The sequence below is a fragment of the Ochotona princeps genome, chromosome 5 (assembly GCF_030435755.1).
Source record: "Ochotona princeps isolate mOchPri1 chromosome 5, mOchPri1.hap1, whole genome shotgun sequence".
Classification (NCBI taxonomy): Eukaryota; Metazoa; Chordata; class Mammalia; order Lagomorpha; family Ochotonidae; genus Ochotona; species Ochotona princeps.
Window position 1 is genome coordinate 66,120,496 of NC_080836.1, and position 15,910 is coordinate 66,136,405.

The following is a 15,910-nucleotide window of genomic DNA, read 5'->3' on the forward strand; positions in this document are numbered from 1 at the left end:
ACAAGTAGAATTTCTATGATATTTAAACTAGCTTCAAAGATCTTGTAAATTCTTTTTTTGAAATGATTTATGTTTAATTTACTTCGTAGTCAAAGGTTTAATAGCTCTCTTAAATAAAAATTTAGCACATAAAAAGTAGAAAGATTATAGAAATAATATAGACAAGGGAATTGCAACAGTCAAGTGAAAAGAGATTCAGTGGAACATAATAGAGAAAAAAATTAATCCACCCACATTCAACCCACTGATACTTTAACAAATTTCTAAGAAGGCACATTCACGATAGTCTCTTTGATAAACAGTACACACACACACACACACACACCCCAATACAGTTAGATCCCTACCCCTAACCTTGTACAAAATTCAAGTCAATAATGAATCAAAGACATATTTAAGACCTATTAAAATACTAGAAGACAATGTAGAGGAAACACTTCAGAACATTTAAATGATGACTGGTTGAATAAGAATCCCAAGGCACAGAAGGAAAGCTAAACAATTGGGGTTATTTCAAACAAACAGGAGTGTATGACTTTTAGAAGCTTCTGCACAGCAAAGGAAATAATCAGTAGAATGAAGAGACATCTGATAGGAAATAAGAAAATATTTACAAAACACTTATCCTACAAATGATTATTATCTAAATTAATATCTTTCAAGCTCTTCCAATGATTCACATATCTTCAAAGCAGTTACAATAGGTTTTCCTGACTAGTTAGCCAACACAGCACTTCCTAGAGGTTACACAAATCTATCAAATACACATTGCATTTGCTTGAAGTCACCTATTAAACTTTATATCTGCTCTCTTTTTCTATGCTTATGTACATCAAAGACATATAAAAACATAGAGTAGATACAAAAGCTAATAATAATGTGTATGTATATGCAGATAGAATAAATATGTTAGTAATAGTACATATATATACACATACATACATAGAGTGGTCACACAGTCATAATGTAAACACAATGGTAAGAAGAATATTCTTCAATTAGGGTTAGGACTAGGGTTAGTGTTAACAGAATCTTCTAGAAGACTATGCTGTATAAACAGTGAATAAGATGGAGTTATTTTAATAAAATATTTACAAACATCTATATTTTGGTAACATATTCAATATCTCAAAAATGTAAAATGGTGCTTTCATTTTTATTAAAATAGACTAATGAATAGTAAAAATGGATATAATAGATACACATTGAAAGCATTTTCTAAAAGGAGGCTCCTTCCTGAAATATACATAATATACAATAATGAATTGTAGCAGAATAAATCTACAAATATGCTTGCTTCTATGTTCTTCTTTCCAGGGTCCTCCAGGACCTCCTGGTGCTATAGGCCCTTCTGGCCCTGCTGGAAAAGATGTAAGTTTTCAAGGACTGAGTGATGATAAAGCGAAATTTAAATATTCCAAATAGAAAATGATCTATGATGCAATATTAGAGGGGAGATTATATTCACAAAATTCATAACTTTTAACGTTTTAGCCCAAATAGTTGGTAAGTAGACATTTATGTATACCATTTGCTGGACTGAACGGTCGTAGTACCCTAAATGCTCTTCTACAGTATCAGGATGACTCATCCAGGGAATACACATAATTTTCTTCTGTCTCCAGCAATAAAGAAATTGATATCAGTGCTTTATAAACTTGAGAATCTGTAAAGCATTTTTAGTACTGTGCTATTTCTTTTTCATCAATTAATTTCCAATGTTAAACCCTTCTTACTAAAGTTGAGGAAGGGCCTTAACTCAGCCATGAGAGATACCTGTGTTTTCCTTTTGCAAGTTTGTATGGAGGGGAGAGAAGCCTTTCTCACTCCTTTTACTGTGAAAATTATCTTATTCAGCAATTTTAGTGTGTGTTATGTAAGAAACATGTAAAGTGCACAATTTGCTCACTGGAATAGCATGTTTTTTTCTCCTACCTGAGCATGTGTGTTTTCCTTATCTCTCTGCCTAGGGAGAATCAGGGAGACCTGGAAGACCTGGGGAGAGAGGATTGCCCGGACCTCCAGTAAGTCCAGCTAATAAACTAATTGGAATAATCAAGATTGTCTTATATTATTATAACATTAAATTGAATTAAGCTTAAAAGTTGAAGGTGTTTTACTGGTTGATTATATTTTTTGAAGGTTCATTGTCATCTATTCCGTTTGTTATTTTAGGGTATCAAAGGTCCCGCTGGCATGCCTGGCTTCCCTGGTATGAAAGGGCACAGAGTAAGTGGAGTTTCCAAATTGCATATCAGTGCTTCCCTTTTGCCTATGATTACTTTTTTCGCCAATTTTATTGGAAAGTTGAGTGCATGATAAATATGGTTTATTCTCACCGTTGTATTTCATTTATTTTAAAATGCTTGCCAATTTTATTTGTTGAGTTAATTCATTATTTTGTGGGAAATAAGTGAGCCAATTGGAAGAGTATAGGAAATCTCCAGAAAGCATAATTTAATTTTCTGACCATCACTATCAGAAGGAAAAAGAAACTATTAACTATACATTATTAATTGCCTTAATCATTTTATCTATAGACTGAATCTAGCAACTCTGCTTTGGGGAAAAACATTAAGTAGACTCAAGCAACCTGATTCCAAAGCTTATCAGCTTAATTGATAAAATATATAGGAAACAATTGTTTACTATGCCACAGTATGGCCACTTCTAATCCAACTCAATTGCCCCTCTAAATTAGCTCAGCATATTTTGTTATAAGAGTCAATATTAAATAACCCGTTTAAAACAATTGTATATACTCTCCACTATTATTGCAAATATTGCTATGCATTGAATGCTACAAAGATTTAAAGACTATGCTAGATCATTAACACATTTTAATGTTTTTACAACTTTTATGCATTTCCTAGGGCTTCGATGGGCGAAATGGTGAAAAGGGTGAAACGGGTGCTCCTGGATTAAAGGTGAGTCACACCAAGTCATGTTTTCATAAATGTTTAACGCTATGGTTCAGTTTTACAATATAGAGCTTATTTTTTTCCTGAAATTTACCTGACTGTTGGTGTTGATTTACATGTGATTGTTAATTGAGATAGTTAAGTGCAGATTATAATAAGCCTGCATGAAAATTCATACCTTGTAGAGGCTCAAATACAAATTGTTGATCATCTTAGTAAACCTTATGGATGACTCCAGTTTAATCTTCAAATACAATAAAATACAGAAATTTGATATTCTTACATTAGATGTCATTTTCTTAGTACCATCGTATTTTCCCTAACACAGTTTTTAAAATATATGAAATTTGTCTTGCCATCATATGAAATACTAATATTTTTGTGTAATTTAGGGCGAAAACGGTCTTCCTGGTGAAAATGGAGCTCCTGGACCCATGGTAATTATGTTGCTTATCATGTAATGTTTTGCTATTAATGTACACCAAAATTGAAACTTGCTCTATTTCCTCTACATCTGTGCATATATGTCAATTTTAAAATAAAATCATGTTAAATGTTCATTTTTAGGGCCCAAGAGGAGCTCCTGGTGAGAGAGGACGGCCAGGACTTCCTGGAGCTGCTGTGAGTACCATCCCTACCTGGCACAGCTGTGGCTCAGAGGGACGGACGAGTGTCCAGGCAGTGTTTCAGGCTGGCAGAAAAAAAATGTTCTTCCTGTAGGATTAGACCTCATTAAATAATTTACTATGATGAGAGGGCAACAAATGAAACCCTTACAATTATTATATTTGTATTATTTTGGGGGGATTTATTTATTTTAAAACTCAGAAAGAGGGAGAGAGGAGAGATAGCAAGAGATATCCACTAGTTCATTCTTCCAAACAGGTGCAAGAACCAAGCTGCAAACATGAGTCCAGAGTTCCCTCCAGGTCTCCCAAGTATGCAGGAACCCAAATACTTGAGCCATCAACCATTGCTTTCTTGGGTCATTGGCAGGGATCTGGGTCAGAGGTGGATAGCTGGGACTTGAACCAGTCGCGATACGGGATGCTAGCTTAGCAGGTGGCACATCCGTATCAGAACTTTAACTGACTCAGACATGTATAACTAGTACTAAGCATAGTTTAAGAAAATCTCAACTGCTTCAGATTTTTGATCAAAATGTTTGTCAACCAGATTGGGAATATTTGTGATATTTCTTTTTCTAGGGGGCTCGTGGTAATGATGGTGCTCGTGGTAGTGACGGTCAACCGGTGAGTAAATCTGAATCTAAAGTGACACTAATTTGCTTCTGGAGTAATGAAAGATTACTGACTGTACTTGTTTTATACTACATATTACACAACTATTACCTGCATTAGTTGCTCATCATTTTTATTATTTTATTTTCAGTTTAGTTTTGTTGTAGGCCCATGTTTACCTTTACTTAAACTAACACTTGACCAGTGATTCTAGATTCAGACACTGTGCTATTTGAGCAATTGCTCATGTATGTATGGTACTTACAGTGTTAGCATATCGTATTACCTATAACATCTAGGGAGAAAACATACATACTAAACTCCGTTACTATCATTGTATAAATTAGAGTGCAAAATTTAGAGATAAGTTCAACATAGCCTCAGAATATTTAGAATAGTATTTTATACACATAGTGTCCTGTGTATTTTATGAGTGTTCTTGTATTATTTACTAGCAATAATCTGTTTCATTTATTTGAATATGAGACCTTGAAATGCCATTTAATTTTTCAGGGCCCACCTGGTCCCCCTGGAACAGCAGGATTCCCTGGTTCCCCTGGTGCTAAGGTAAACACCTTAAAGACATGAAGAAAGTATTTGTGTTTCATAAGTGATTTTTTTATTAGCCAAATAGGCACTTTTGAAATCTATACAGATCTTTAAAGACTTATTCTGAATTCTAGAATTTCTTTCATTCCTGGCATCCTGTCATCCAGATATCTCTTCTGATGCCCTCTCTTTCTTCTGGGAAGCAGAGATAGCAGCCATGTTCAGACCTGTCATTTTTCTCTACCTTTGAACTTACTGGCTTCTATCCAGAGGGCAGGGGAAAGGAGGGTCATTTCAGAAAGCCAGTGGGGGATAAGTATAAACAAGGTGAACTGACTTACTGGTTAAAAGTTGCAATGTAAACTGATTACTTTGGCTTTTATCTTTTAGGGTGAAGTTGGACCTGCAGGGTCCCCTGGTTCAAGTGGTTCCCCTGGACAAAGGGGTGAGCCTGGACCTCAGGGACATGCTGGTGCTCAAGGTCCTCCTGTAAGTAATCAAGTAGTAATTGAGCTACAGAGCTGCTCTGTCTATCCCAGGAAAGCATGTGGTTCAGTGTCAACATCAGTTAAAATGGATTCTAGACAGGAATGTGTCTTAATATTCTATAACCATTCTGCTGTCAGAAATACTGATTTAATCCTTAGAGTTAACTATTAGTTTTGAGAATTGCTGAATTCTAAACTCCATGATTGTTATGTTTCTATCTAGAGAATAAAGTAGGGGTGGAGAGGAGAGTTGTATAATACCTTAAGAAATGTGTACCAAACTACTCGATTGTATGAAAGTTCAGAGGAAAAAAACGAATCAAATACTTTTTGCTGTTTATTCATTATTTAATATTTTGCCAATGACATTATTTGAATAATGGTAATTTTGCCTGCATTTTACATGTTGTGTTATATTTGGGCAAATCACTTTATCTCTACAATACAGGATGCCCAAGAAATTTATTTTAGAAAGAAATAAATAACCCCAAATATACAGACATTCCTTGCATTATTACTAAGATGCTCCCCTCTTTGGTGTCCTAGGGCCCTCCTGGGAATAACGGTAGTCCTGGTGGCAAAGGTGAAATGGTAAGCTGGCCCCATATCTCACCCTCATCTCATACATTGGTTTGCATTGCACTGTTCATGAGAATGTATTTGCAATATAAAGTGAGCTACTCACAAAATAAAGTTCAAGTTTCGCTCATATCAGTGTCCCGATGGCTTTTAGGGTCCTGCTGGCATTCCTGGTGCTCCTGGACTGATGGGACCCCGTGGTCCTCCTGGCCCACCTGGTACCAATGGTGCTCCTGGACAACGAGGAAGTGCAGTAAGTTGCCTTTTTCTTTCTTCTTTCTAATATGAAAACATTGGCTTTGAATCGACAGCAAAAATACTTTTTTTTACTTCCATTCAGTTAAATTTATATCGACTGATTCTGGCTTTGGGGGTTGATTATTTTGTTAATTGAAACCTTCCTGTTTTAAAAAAATGTATGATGTTGTTTCACTTTAGGGTGAACCTGGTAAGAACGGTGCCAAAGGAGAGCCGGGGCCACGCGGCGAACGTGTAAGTGTTAACAGATACAGTTATTTCTTAAGAAAATGAAAAATAAAAAGAAAGTAAATAGGTACAACTTTCGCAGCGAAGTCCAGTCCATTATTTTGCCATTCACTTTTTAGGGTGAAGCTGGTTCTCCAGGAATACCAGGAGCTAAGGGAGAAGACGGCAAAGATGGCTCACCTGGAGAACCTGGTGCCAATGGACTTCCAGGAGCTGCAGGGGAAAGAGTACGTTTCCTTTGTGGGACCTAAAAGAAAAGTCGTATGGCAGGCATTCTCACGATACTTCACACCCAGAGTGAAGCGTTGTGTATAATTCCAAATTTACAACATCTTCGAATTTTGTAACATGAGAACCTCTCCATTGCCACTCAACAAGAATAAGCATCACTCCTTTAGATTGAAGTATTGGCTCTCTTTAATTCCAGGGTGCCCAAGGATTCCGAGGACCTGCTGGACCAAGTGGCACCCCGGGTGAAAAGGTATATGTCTCACTTTTCTATTTTCCAGAAATAACAATACTACAAATAATTACTGCTTTTTACACAGATTCACTGGACAGAGGTCCAACAAAGTTGTCTTTGTGTAGCCTAAATGTTCTTGATGTCTAAGTCAATAAAGGAGTTTGAAATACTTGTTGCTATGTCGATTCTTAGGGTCCTGCTGGAGAACGTGGTGGTCCCGGCCCAGCTGGGCCTAGAGGCGTGGCTGGAGAACCTGGCCGAGATGGCGCCCCTGGAAGTCCAGGAATTAGGGTAAAGAGACACATATGTTTGATTTATTTTGGTAACGAGTAAGGGAAGATAAATGAAGACAAATCAAAGACAATTTAAATCAGCCTACACCTTTCATAAGACTCAAAACAAGATGCATTTAAGAAAATTTAAGAAGAGTTGAAGGGTAAAATAGAAAATAGACTACTTGACTAAAATGTTTGACAGGCAAAAAAAAAAGCATGAAAATATAAGGCTACGTATATAAGTGGCAATTTCTAAATTGTACAAGTAGCATAGATTATAGTTTTGAATATTTTTATTTCGAGTCACCTGACTACTAACTTCTTTAATTCAGGGTATACCCGGAAGCCCAGGTGGACCAGGCAACGATGGAAAACCAGGTCCCCCCGTATGTATCTTCCAAATATCCCAAAAGCTGAGTGAAATAAAATAGCATGTGTATACATAGTTAACTACAGAAAAAAATTGATCATATCTTTGTCAAATCTTTTTAATGTAATTCTTCTTTTTCATTAGGGAAGTCAAGGAGAAAGTGGTCGTCCAGGTCCCCCTGGCCCGTCTGGTCCCCGAGGCCAGCCTGGTGTCATGGGCTTCCCTGGTCCTAAAGGAAATGATGTGAGTGCCCCCGTTCATTTCTCCAATAAATATTTAGCAGAATACCTCTCAGTTTCTATTTGAACATGCAGATAGTCAGAACTCAATCCTTTTTGTCAAAGTTTAAAAAAAAGTGTGAAAATCAAGTAACATAAAGGGAATAATTGATTATGATTTTGTGTGTGCAGGAGGGAGACACAAATGAATGCAGGAGCGCACTGTATGATTAGTGAGTTCCTTTTGAGTATTAATAAACCCTATCCTTTTCTTCTTTAGGGTGCTCCTGGCAAGAATGGAGAACGCGGTGGTCCTGGAGGCCCTGGGCTCCCGGTATGTATCCTCCATCTGTTCGTTTGTTGCCTTCTCCTAGGTGCATGCAGATCCAGTGCTAGGACTTTGTTGTTTTTCATAATCCATTTTCTCTAATTTTTGTTTTTCAGGGCCCTCCTGGGAAGAATGGTGAAACTGGACCCCAAGGCCCCCCAGGACCCACTGTAAGTTCACTCCTATGAAGTGAAGATGGGAGGGGCGAGAGGCGGCATGGGCAGGCTTTGGAAATTACATACTCTGTGACTATGTCATTACAGTTCACCAAAGCAATTAGAAAGCATGCTTGTTTGGTTAACTAGCTAAATGGTAACAATAATTACATGTTGTTCAACTCTGTTTTGTGTATCCTGCATGGCCAGGCCCTCCCCTGTCTTCACATCACTGCTTTAAAAATTAAGCAATGGACTGAATTAAAAGAGAGAGCTTTTTGTAATGAAGTGTACCATTATTTGTTTCTACATAGGGGCCATCTGGTGACAAAGGAGATGCAGGTCTCCCTGGTCCACAAGGATTACAAGTAAGAAATTTGTTTAGAATATGTTTGAAAACTTTTTTTTTTTTAGTAAAGATATTCAGGTTTATTTATTTTTTTTTTGTTATCTGCTATTATTGCCATCCTATATTGTTTTTTTGTTTTTTTAAATTATTTATTATTTAACTTCAGTAATTACATTGTATTATGTGACACAGTTACATAGGTACTTGGGTTCTCCCCACCCCTCCCCAAACCCTCCCACCATGGTGGATTCCTCCACCCTGTTGCATAACCACAGCTCAAGTTCAGTTGAGATTCCCCCATTGCAAGCGTATACCAAACATAGAGTCCAGCATCTTATTGTCCAGTCAAGTTCAACAGCTTCTTAGGTATATCCTCTCTGGCCTGAAGACAGAGCCAGCAGAGTATCATCCCAGTCAATTGAAAGCTCCAACATACCATCAGCAAAAATTTACATCATTATGGAATTAATTGACATAGTAATGAGTAACCAATATGTTAAAAGTAAATGCGAGTTCCCAGCCACCTTCTGTGACCACCTCACCTATACTTCAATTTTAGTTTATACACAACATATAACATTCAAAACATAACATGTTATACATAACATCATATCATCTTAAATTAAGGCAAACATGTGGTATTTAACCTTTTGGGATTGGCTCATTTCCCTTAGCATGATGGTTTCCAGTTTGGCCCATTTGGCCACAAAGAACTGCATTTTGTTTTTTTTAACAGCTGAGTAGTATTCCATGGAGTAGATGAGCCATAGCTTTCTTATCCAATCCTCTGTTGATGGGAAAACTTATTTTTAACAGACAATTCTATTCTTTCTCTTCATCACTGTATTTATAGTATCTGGTGGGTGAGGTGGGGATCCTACTCAATTATGATTCAACTGGAGCTGGATTTGTAGCTCTAACCTCCATCTTTTGAAATAAAATGTCAAGGGATGGTAATGTAGGCGTGTCTCCCATATCTGTTCTAGAATAAGCATGTTGTTCTTTTTCATCTTTTTTTTTACTTCTTAAAAATTTGTACAAAGTGAACACATTTCATATATTTATATATGCCGTTCTAAGAGCATAATACACTCCCTACACTACCCTCCTTCCTCCCTTCACTCCCACCAGATGCAAGCGTGCTGTTCTTAAAAGAGAGTCAATTTAACTCAAATAGTTCTGTCATGGTTTCACTCAGTTTTGTATGTAATGCACAACTATAATGTCACTAAATCCATTCCGTAATGCCCATCCATAGAACTTAATAAACAAAAGGAAATAATAGATGACAATGGAATCTGGGTTTCTAAGGCATGATTATTCTTTGTTGTCACTAGATTTTGAGTGGCCGAGATTTTCTGCCTTGGGAAACCACTCAGTTGATTCTTTTACTACGTTGCAGACACATGTTTCCATGTGAGAAGCTTTCCTGTAAGTAGCTTTGAAATGATTACATTATGCAAATATTGTTCTTTCTAGGGCATGCCTGGTCCCAGTGGTCCTCCGGGAGAAAATGGAAAACCTGGTGAAGCAGTAAGTTGCATTTCACTTCTGAGATCTCAGAAAAAAAAAGAAATAATGGCATTATTTCAAAATTAGTAACAATTTTGCTTTTGCATAGCATGATGTCTCTGTTAACATTTTTTTTGAAATACTCATTATAAAAAACACATTAATGATTTTTCAAAAACTGTTCAATAAGTTTGAATTTTGTCATAAGATCATAAAACTTAAGAAAAAGATACCTAGCTTCAGGATTTGAAAACCTGATATATAAATGAATCCAATGCATGTATTTTTCTTTTATTTGTATAATTCGATTTTATATTGACCTAACTCTAATTCCAATCTCATAGGGTCCAAAGGGCGATGTAGGCGCACCTGGAACCCCAGGTGGCAAGGTAACATTTAAATTCATTCCTTGCTTTCTTCAGTGGTTAATCACACATTTACTTCATACTCTGTCAAAATATTTTATCAGAACAACATTACAAGTGTTTGCTGAACACACTTCAGGAAATTCAGAACATTTCTACTACATCAAATGTGTTTTATGTGAAAAATTTAATTACTCTCATGTTAATAAGTACTTACAGAACCAATCATGGACTTGAAATTTTAAAAGGATATTAGCAATGTGTCAGTTACATATTGGAGTGTTTATTTGTAAAAAGCTTGAAATTCTGCCTTTGCCAATAAAATAATGATTTTCCTATGACAGGGTGATGCTGGAGCCCCTGGTGAACGTGGACCTCCTGGACTGGCAGGTACTCCAGGTCTTCGAGGACTTGCTGGTCCCCCTGGTCCTGAAGGAGGAAAGGTAACTACAGAGAAGCCAATACCCCTAGATTTTACAAAGTATGCTCCACTTCTATCTTGTCATTCACTATTTCCCCCCATATTCTTAGGGCCCTGCTGGTCCCCCCGGCCCCCCTGGTGCTGCTGGTACTCCTGGTCTGCAAGGAATGCCTGGAGAAAGAGGAGGCCCTGGAAGTCCTGGTCCAAAGGGTGAAAAGGTGCCAATCTGCTTTCTATTGATTTTGATGCAAAACAGGCATGTGTGGGCTATGGGAAAGTAATAGATTTTCAAAATTAATGTCATCCTTTTATAGAAAGTGGAATTTGAGATAGATTCCCAAGTCAATTGTTGTTCAAAATGATTACTATACTGCTCCAGAAAAGCCCCAGCTTGCACCTTTTCTTGGCAGATTTTCACTGAGGATGCTCACATTGGATGACCTTGGCTTTTGTTTGACAGGGTGAACCAGGAGGTCCAGGTGCTGATGGAGTCCCAGGAAAAGATGGCCCAAGAGTGAGTACTCACGTTTGGGAAAAATGGGTCTCACTCACAGCTGATGCAAAACAGTCTCTTATGTCATCTTTTATTTTTTTTTCCGAAAACTACTTATTGTAAATTGGGTCACACTTTCCCACCTTGTGAACACTAGAGATAGAAATGCTTTGAAGGTTTAAATTTCAAATTCGTATCTTCTACTATCTGAAAAAATGCTGAAAAATACTTTTAAAAAACTCATTCTACAGTCATAACAAGTCACTAAAATTCAAAATAATCAAAACTTTGAAGAAACTTTATTTTTTAAAAATTGCAATTTTGTAATTTTTTTCATAACACTGGATGCAATCTGACAACAAATAGAACTAGGTGGTTGATACACACACAACTTGTAAATGTCTCAAAGGCATCAAGTTGAGTGAAGAAAAGTCAGCCTCAGAAGATATACCTAGCTTAATTTCATTGCAATAACATTCATAAATATTATAATCATAACAATTTAGAGAAATTTATGTATAATAGTATTTCAGGGGATAAACTAAAAATTCTGAGTTATCCAAAGTTGAATAAAGAAGCGTGCTTTAATTTTCAGGGATCATTACTATGAGATATTATAAAACATGCTCTTTATTTTCTGTAATAAAACTCAAAAGCCATGAATCAGTAAGCTGATGCTGAATTCTATTTATATGATACTCTCCTGGAAATTTGTATTTAATAAGCTCTTTACTATTTACCTACTGAGTAGAACAGATGTCATTCCAACAGTGAAGAACATAATATTTCTAGTTTATGAGATGAATGATATATCTGCATCCTCTTTGATTAATAAAAATAGTAACAAATTCTTTTTCAAAACCTAAAAGTATGTTTCTATTTTCTTTAGGGTCCTGCTGGTCCCATTGGTCCCCCTGGCCCAGCAGGCCAGCCTGGAGATAAGGTAACATTTACCACTTAACCTGATCAAACATCCAAGTATATATATTTGTCCAAACATATATATCGATCTATATCGATCTATATCTATCTATATATTTGGCTTGGATGCAGAGCAGCAGTACTGCTGGTTCATTCCTTTCCCTTTTCTCAGGGTGAAGGTGGCGCTCCTGGACTTCCAGGCATTGCTGGACCTCGTGGTGGCCCTGTAAGTATTAGAGACATTTTCAGAGTTTTTATCACTACCCAGGCAAAAGTTTCTTGTGTTACCCTTAGCAACTCGACCCCAGATATCCTGATTGCCAGTTTTAGTGTTCTGTCACTCAGAAGGTATGAAATGCAAGAGGATGTAAAATTTGCTGAATCTGAAATTTACAAGAGATGATTTTAAAGTATGACCTTTTGTAAAAAAAAAAAAAAGTGAAAAAACATAAAGGTTGTACAAATCATATATGATTAAACAACAAAAATCTTCATGTATATTTAATGAAAATGTAAGCTTGCATCAGTATGACATTTTTGAAATCTGTGCCTCTTAAACGTATGAGATCTTTGCCTAAGACTCCTTATAAATCCAAAATTCTTTACCTTCCTGCTTTAAGATCACAGATACATCATAAATGATTTTTTACAAAATCGGTTCTTTTTTATTTAAATTCTGCAATGTTTTAAATTCTATTTTCTGAAATTATTTAATGAACTGTGTTAAATATTTCAAAATGTTTCCCTATAATACAACAATCGGTAATGCAGGTATTGTTCATTACTTTTTCTGAGAAATAGAATATTTTTCAAAAGTTAGACTACGTTAATAACCTGTGCACATTTAATTTTAAAAGAAAATTGAGAATGTGGGGGAAAGATGTGTTGCCTGTGGGAAGGTGTCGCCATTTTGCCTAATAAATGTATCTTTCTCTTCAGGGAGAGAGAGGTGAACATGGACCTCCAGGACCTGCAGGCTTCCCTGGTGCTCCTGTAAGTCTGACTATTTAAACACACTTGTCAAACCATCCAGAATCAACGCCTTATTAAAAAAAGAAGGAAAGAACAGAAGTACAGTTGGGGTTTTAAGTTCAAGTTATCTATTCCCCATTGGGTTGCATTACTTATTTTCATTTTGGTTGTACTCCTACTCCTACTTTTTAACAAATTGAAATTAAAATACCTATTCTATCTTTATCCCTGTGTAGGGAGACTAAAGCATACTGTAGGTTTAAAAGTACCTAATTTTTTAAGTTCTTATCCTATAAAATGATACTAATTAAGTTTTAGCACATTTATTCTTTTTATTTCTCTTTACTTTTTATTATTATTTTGTGATACAATTCCATAGGCTCTGATATTTCCCTTACCCTCTCCCAAAATTCCCTCCACCTCCCAATGTTTTATCCTATTTTATTACAATAGTATAATCCTTCATAAACAGCCATAAATTCATCATTCTCCTATTTAATTTGTATCCTGACATTGTAGATATGTACAATGGCAGAGAGTCCAAAATTCTATCGTCAAGATATATTTCACATTTTCATTGGTAGTCCATCTTTGATTTGAAAGTAGAGAAGCACACTACATTGTATTTTCATTTCTGGATATGATAATCTCTTACACAGTTTACTGTACATCCCCTTAAATGAAAACCCATAAAACAAAATCAGCAACAGAAAGAAAAATAGAAAATGTACAAATTAAATAACATGCTACTGAATGACTAATGTGTTGCTGACGAAATGAAAAAGAAAATCAAAGACCTTCTTGAAGAAAATGATGCTACTGTGCGACCACTGAGTCTACAATGAATTAAATAAGAGAGAAAAAGCTTTTCTGAAGAAATAAAAATTAAAACAAAAATATCAAAACCCATGAGTTTTAGCCAAAACAGTATTGAAAGGGCTATTGATCTTGTATTTTGCAAGGAAGTTGCCTTATATCAGAGAGAACAAATGATATTTGTCCTTTTGGGATTGACATTTTTCACTGGGATGTGGCCTCTAGTTGGGACCATTTGGTTGCATATGGTAGAATTTCATTTTTTTTTAATGGCTGAGTAGTATCCCATGGAGGGATATTCCAGTTTCTTTTGATGGGTATCGGGGCTATTTCTACGTCTTTGGTATTGTAGATTATGCTGCTGTAAATATAGTAGGAGTACAGACCCGTTCTCGTATGCAGATTTCAGTTCCTTTGGATTTGGATATACTCCTACAAGTGATATAGCTGGATCATACAGCAGATAAATCTTCAGTTCTCTTACCACTCTCTATACTGACTTCTATAGTGGTTGTACTAGCCACACTCCCTCCAACAATAAAGGAGGGTACCTTTCTTCCCACATCCATGTCAGCAGGTGTTAGTAGAGTTCTGAATGTAGACCAATCTCACTGAAGTTATGTGAGACCTCAAAGCTATTTATTGGTACTCATTTCCAGATGGGCCTCCCTGAAGAGTTCTCCCTAGTTGCAAACTAGACATACTTTAGTTTTTCCTTAATTATCTTCCCTTGTGGAAATGCCTTTACTAGTTTTACTTTGTCATGTTTTATGGCTCTCCTTTTCCATATGAAGAATTGTATGTTTGAAAAGAGATGATGATAAACTAAGCACATTATGAGAACTGTCAGATGACAAACTGCCATTTCTCTATATAGGGCCAAAATGGCGAGCCTGGTGGTAAGGGAGAAAGAGGCGCTCCTGGAGAGAAAGGTGAAAGCGGTCCTCCTGGAATTGCAGGACCACCTGGAGGTTCAGGACCTGCTGTAAGTCTCTCTCTCTCTCTCTCTCTCTCTCTCTCTCTCTCTCTCTCTCTCTCTCTCCTAAATACGTATTTTATTAACTTGATAGTTCACAAGTTGGTTCTTTTTAATCTTCTACCATTTTAAGTTTAAAGATTTTGATCTTTGCTCCAACAGTCCTGGTATCCTTTGACCTCGACATGATTATTTCTCATGCTGCAAGCCTTCTCTCTAACTTTGATTTTGATGCTGTTCTTATACACTTCTCCCCCTCTGTGTCACATAGGGTCCTCCTGGTCCTCAAGGTGTCAAAGGCGAACGTGGCAGCCCTGGCGGTCCTGTAAGTACTGATGCTCTATCTACATCTCTCTGAACTAGAATTAAAAAACATTTCTTCTTGACAAGCTATGAGAAACCTATTTTAAACACTCGGTACTAAAGCACAGAATAGAAAAGTTATGGTCAGTCACTCCTGTGAATTCTATGCAAATTCCAAAGAGAAATAGCAAACCACAAATGCTGTGACAATTCTTACACTTTGTGTGTACAGCATGGATATTTGTTCTGCTATTAAAATATGATCATTCCATAGGGTGCTGCTGGCTTTCCTGGTGCACGTGGTCTTCCTGGTCCTCCTGGCAATAATGTAAGTACTTTTAGAAGTCTTTCTTTTTCATTTTGTGTTTCAGAAGCAGCATGCAAATATGTACGAAAAACTTGCATTTCTCATCTCCCTATGATGTCCCATGTAAAATTATTAAAAGTAGATGAAAGAAAGAAAAGGGATTGAGTTTCCATTATATATATTTAAGTGTAAAATGATTCTTTGCAGGGTAACCCAGGACCTCCGGGTGTCAGTGGTTCTCCCGGCAAAGACGGACCTCCAGGTCCTCCTGGGAACAGTGGTGCTCCTGGCAGTCCTGGAGCAGCTGGACCAAAAGGTGACGCTGGCCAGCCAGGAGAGAAGGGACCGCCTGGCTCACAGGGACCTCCAGTGAGTGGCTTCACTGCTCTACTGATTGACAGG

At 36.7% G+C, this 15,910-nt stretch overlaps 1 protein-coding gene across 1 annotated transcript in view; it reads left to right on the forward strand.

The window, feature by feature from the left end:
* The window catches only part of COL3A1 (collagen type III alpha 1 chain), a 37,374-nt gene that overhangs the window by 14,222 nt on the left and 7,242 nt on the right, over positions 1-15,910 (forward strand). Inside the window, exons 8-39 of the mRNA XM_058664709.1 lie at positions 1,318-1,371; positions 1,971-2,024; positions 2,176-2,229; positions 2,874-2,927; positions 3,314-3,358; positions 3,489-3,542; positions 4,130-4,174; positions 4,676-4,729; positions 5,102-5,200; positions 5,746-5,790; positions 5,933-6,031; positions 6,217-6,270; positions 6,384-6,491; positions 6,692-6,745; positions 6,920-7,018; positions 7,335-7,388; positions 7,517-7,615; positions 7,871-7,924; positions 8,035-8,088; positions 8,388-8,441; positions 9,902-9,955; positions 10,279-10,323; positions 10,644-10,742; positions 10,831-10,938; positions 11,181-11,234; positions 12,103-12,156; positions 12,307-12,360; positions 13,074-13,127; positions 14,800-14,907; positions 15,170-15,223; positions 15,476-15,529; positions 15,716-15,877. Coding sequence (XP_058520692.1) covers positions 1,318-1,371; positions 1,971-2,024; positions 2,176-2,229; positions 2,874-2,927; positions 3,314-3,358; positions 3,489-3,542; positions 4,130-4,174; positions 4,676-4,729; positions 5,102-5,200; positions 5,746-5,790; positions 5,933-6,031; positions 6,217-6,270; positions 6,384-6,491; positions 6,692-6,745; positions 6,920-7,018; positions 7,335-7,388; positions 7,517-7,615; positions 7,871-7,924; positions 8,035-8,088; positions 8,388-8,441; positions 9,902-9,955; positions 10,279-10,323; positions 10,644-10,742; positions 10,831-10,938; positions 11,181-11,234; positions 12,103-12,156; positions 12,307-12,360; positions 13,074-13,127; positions 14,800-14,907; positions 15,170-15,223; positions 15,476-15,529; positions 15,716-15,877 — 2,187 coding nt within the window. The remainder of the gene's footprint in view (positions 1-1,317; positions 1,372-1,970; positions 2,025-2,175; positions 2,230-2,873; positions 2,928-3,313; positions 3,359-3,488; positions 3,543-4,129; positions 4,175-4,675; positions 4,730-5,101; positions 5,201-5,745; positions 5,791-5,932; positions 6,032-6,216; positions 6,271-6,383; positions 6,492-6,691; positions 6,746-6,919; positions 7,019-7,334; positions 7,389-7,516; positions 7,616-7,870; positions 7,925-8,034; positions 8,089-8,387; positions 8,442-9,901; positions 9,956-10,278; positions 10,324-10,643; positions 10,743-10,830; positions 10,939-11,180; positions 11,235-12,102; positions 12,157-12,306; positions 12,361-13,073; positions 13,128-14,799; positions 14,908-15,169; positions 15,224-15,475; positions 15,530-15,715; positions 15,878-15,910) is intronic.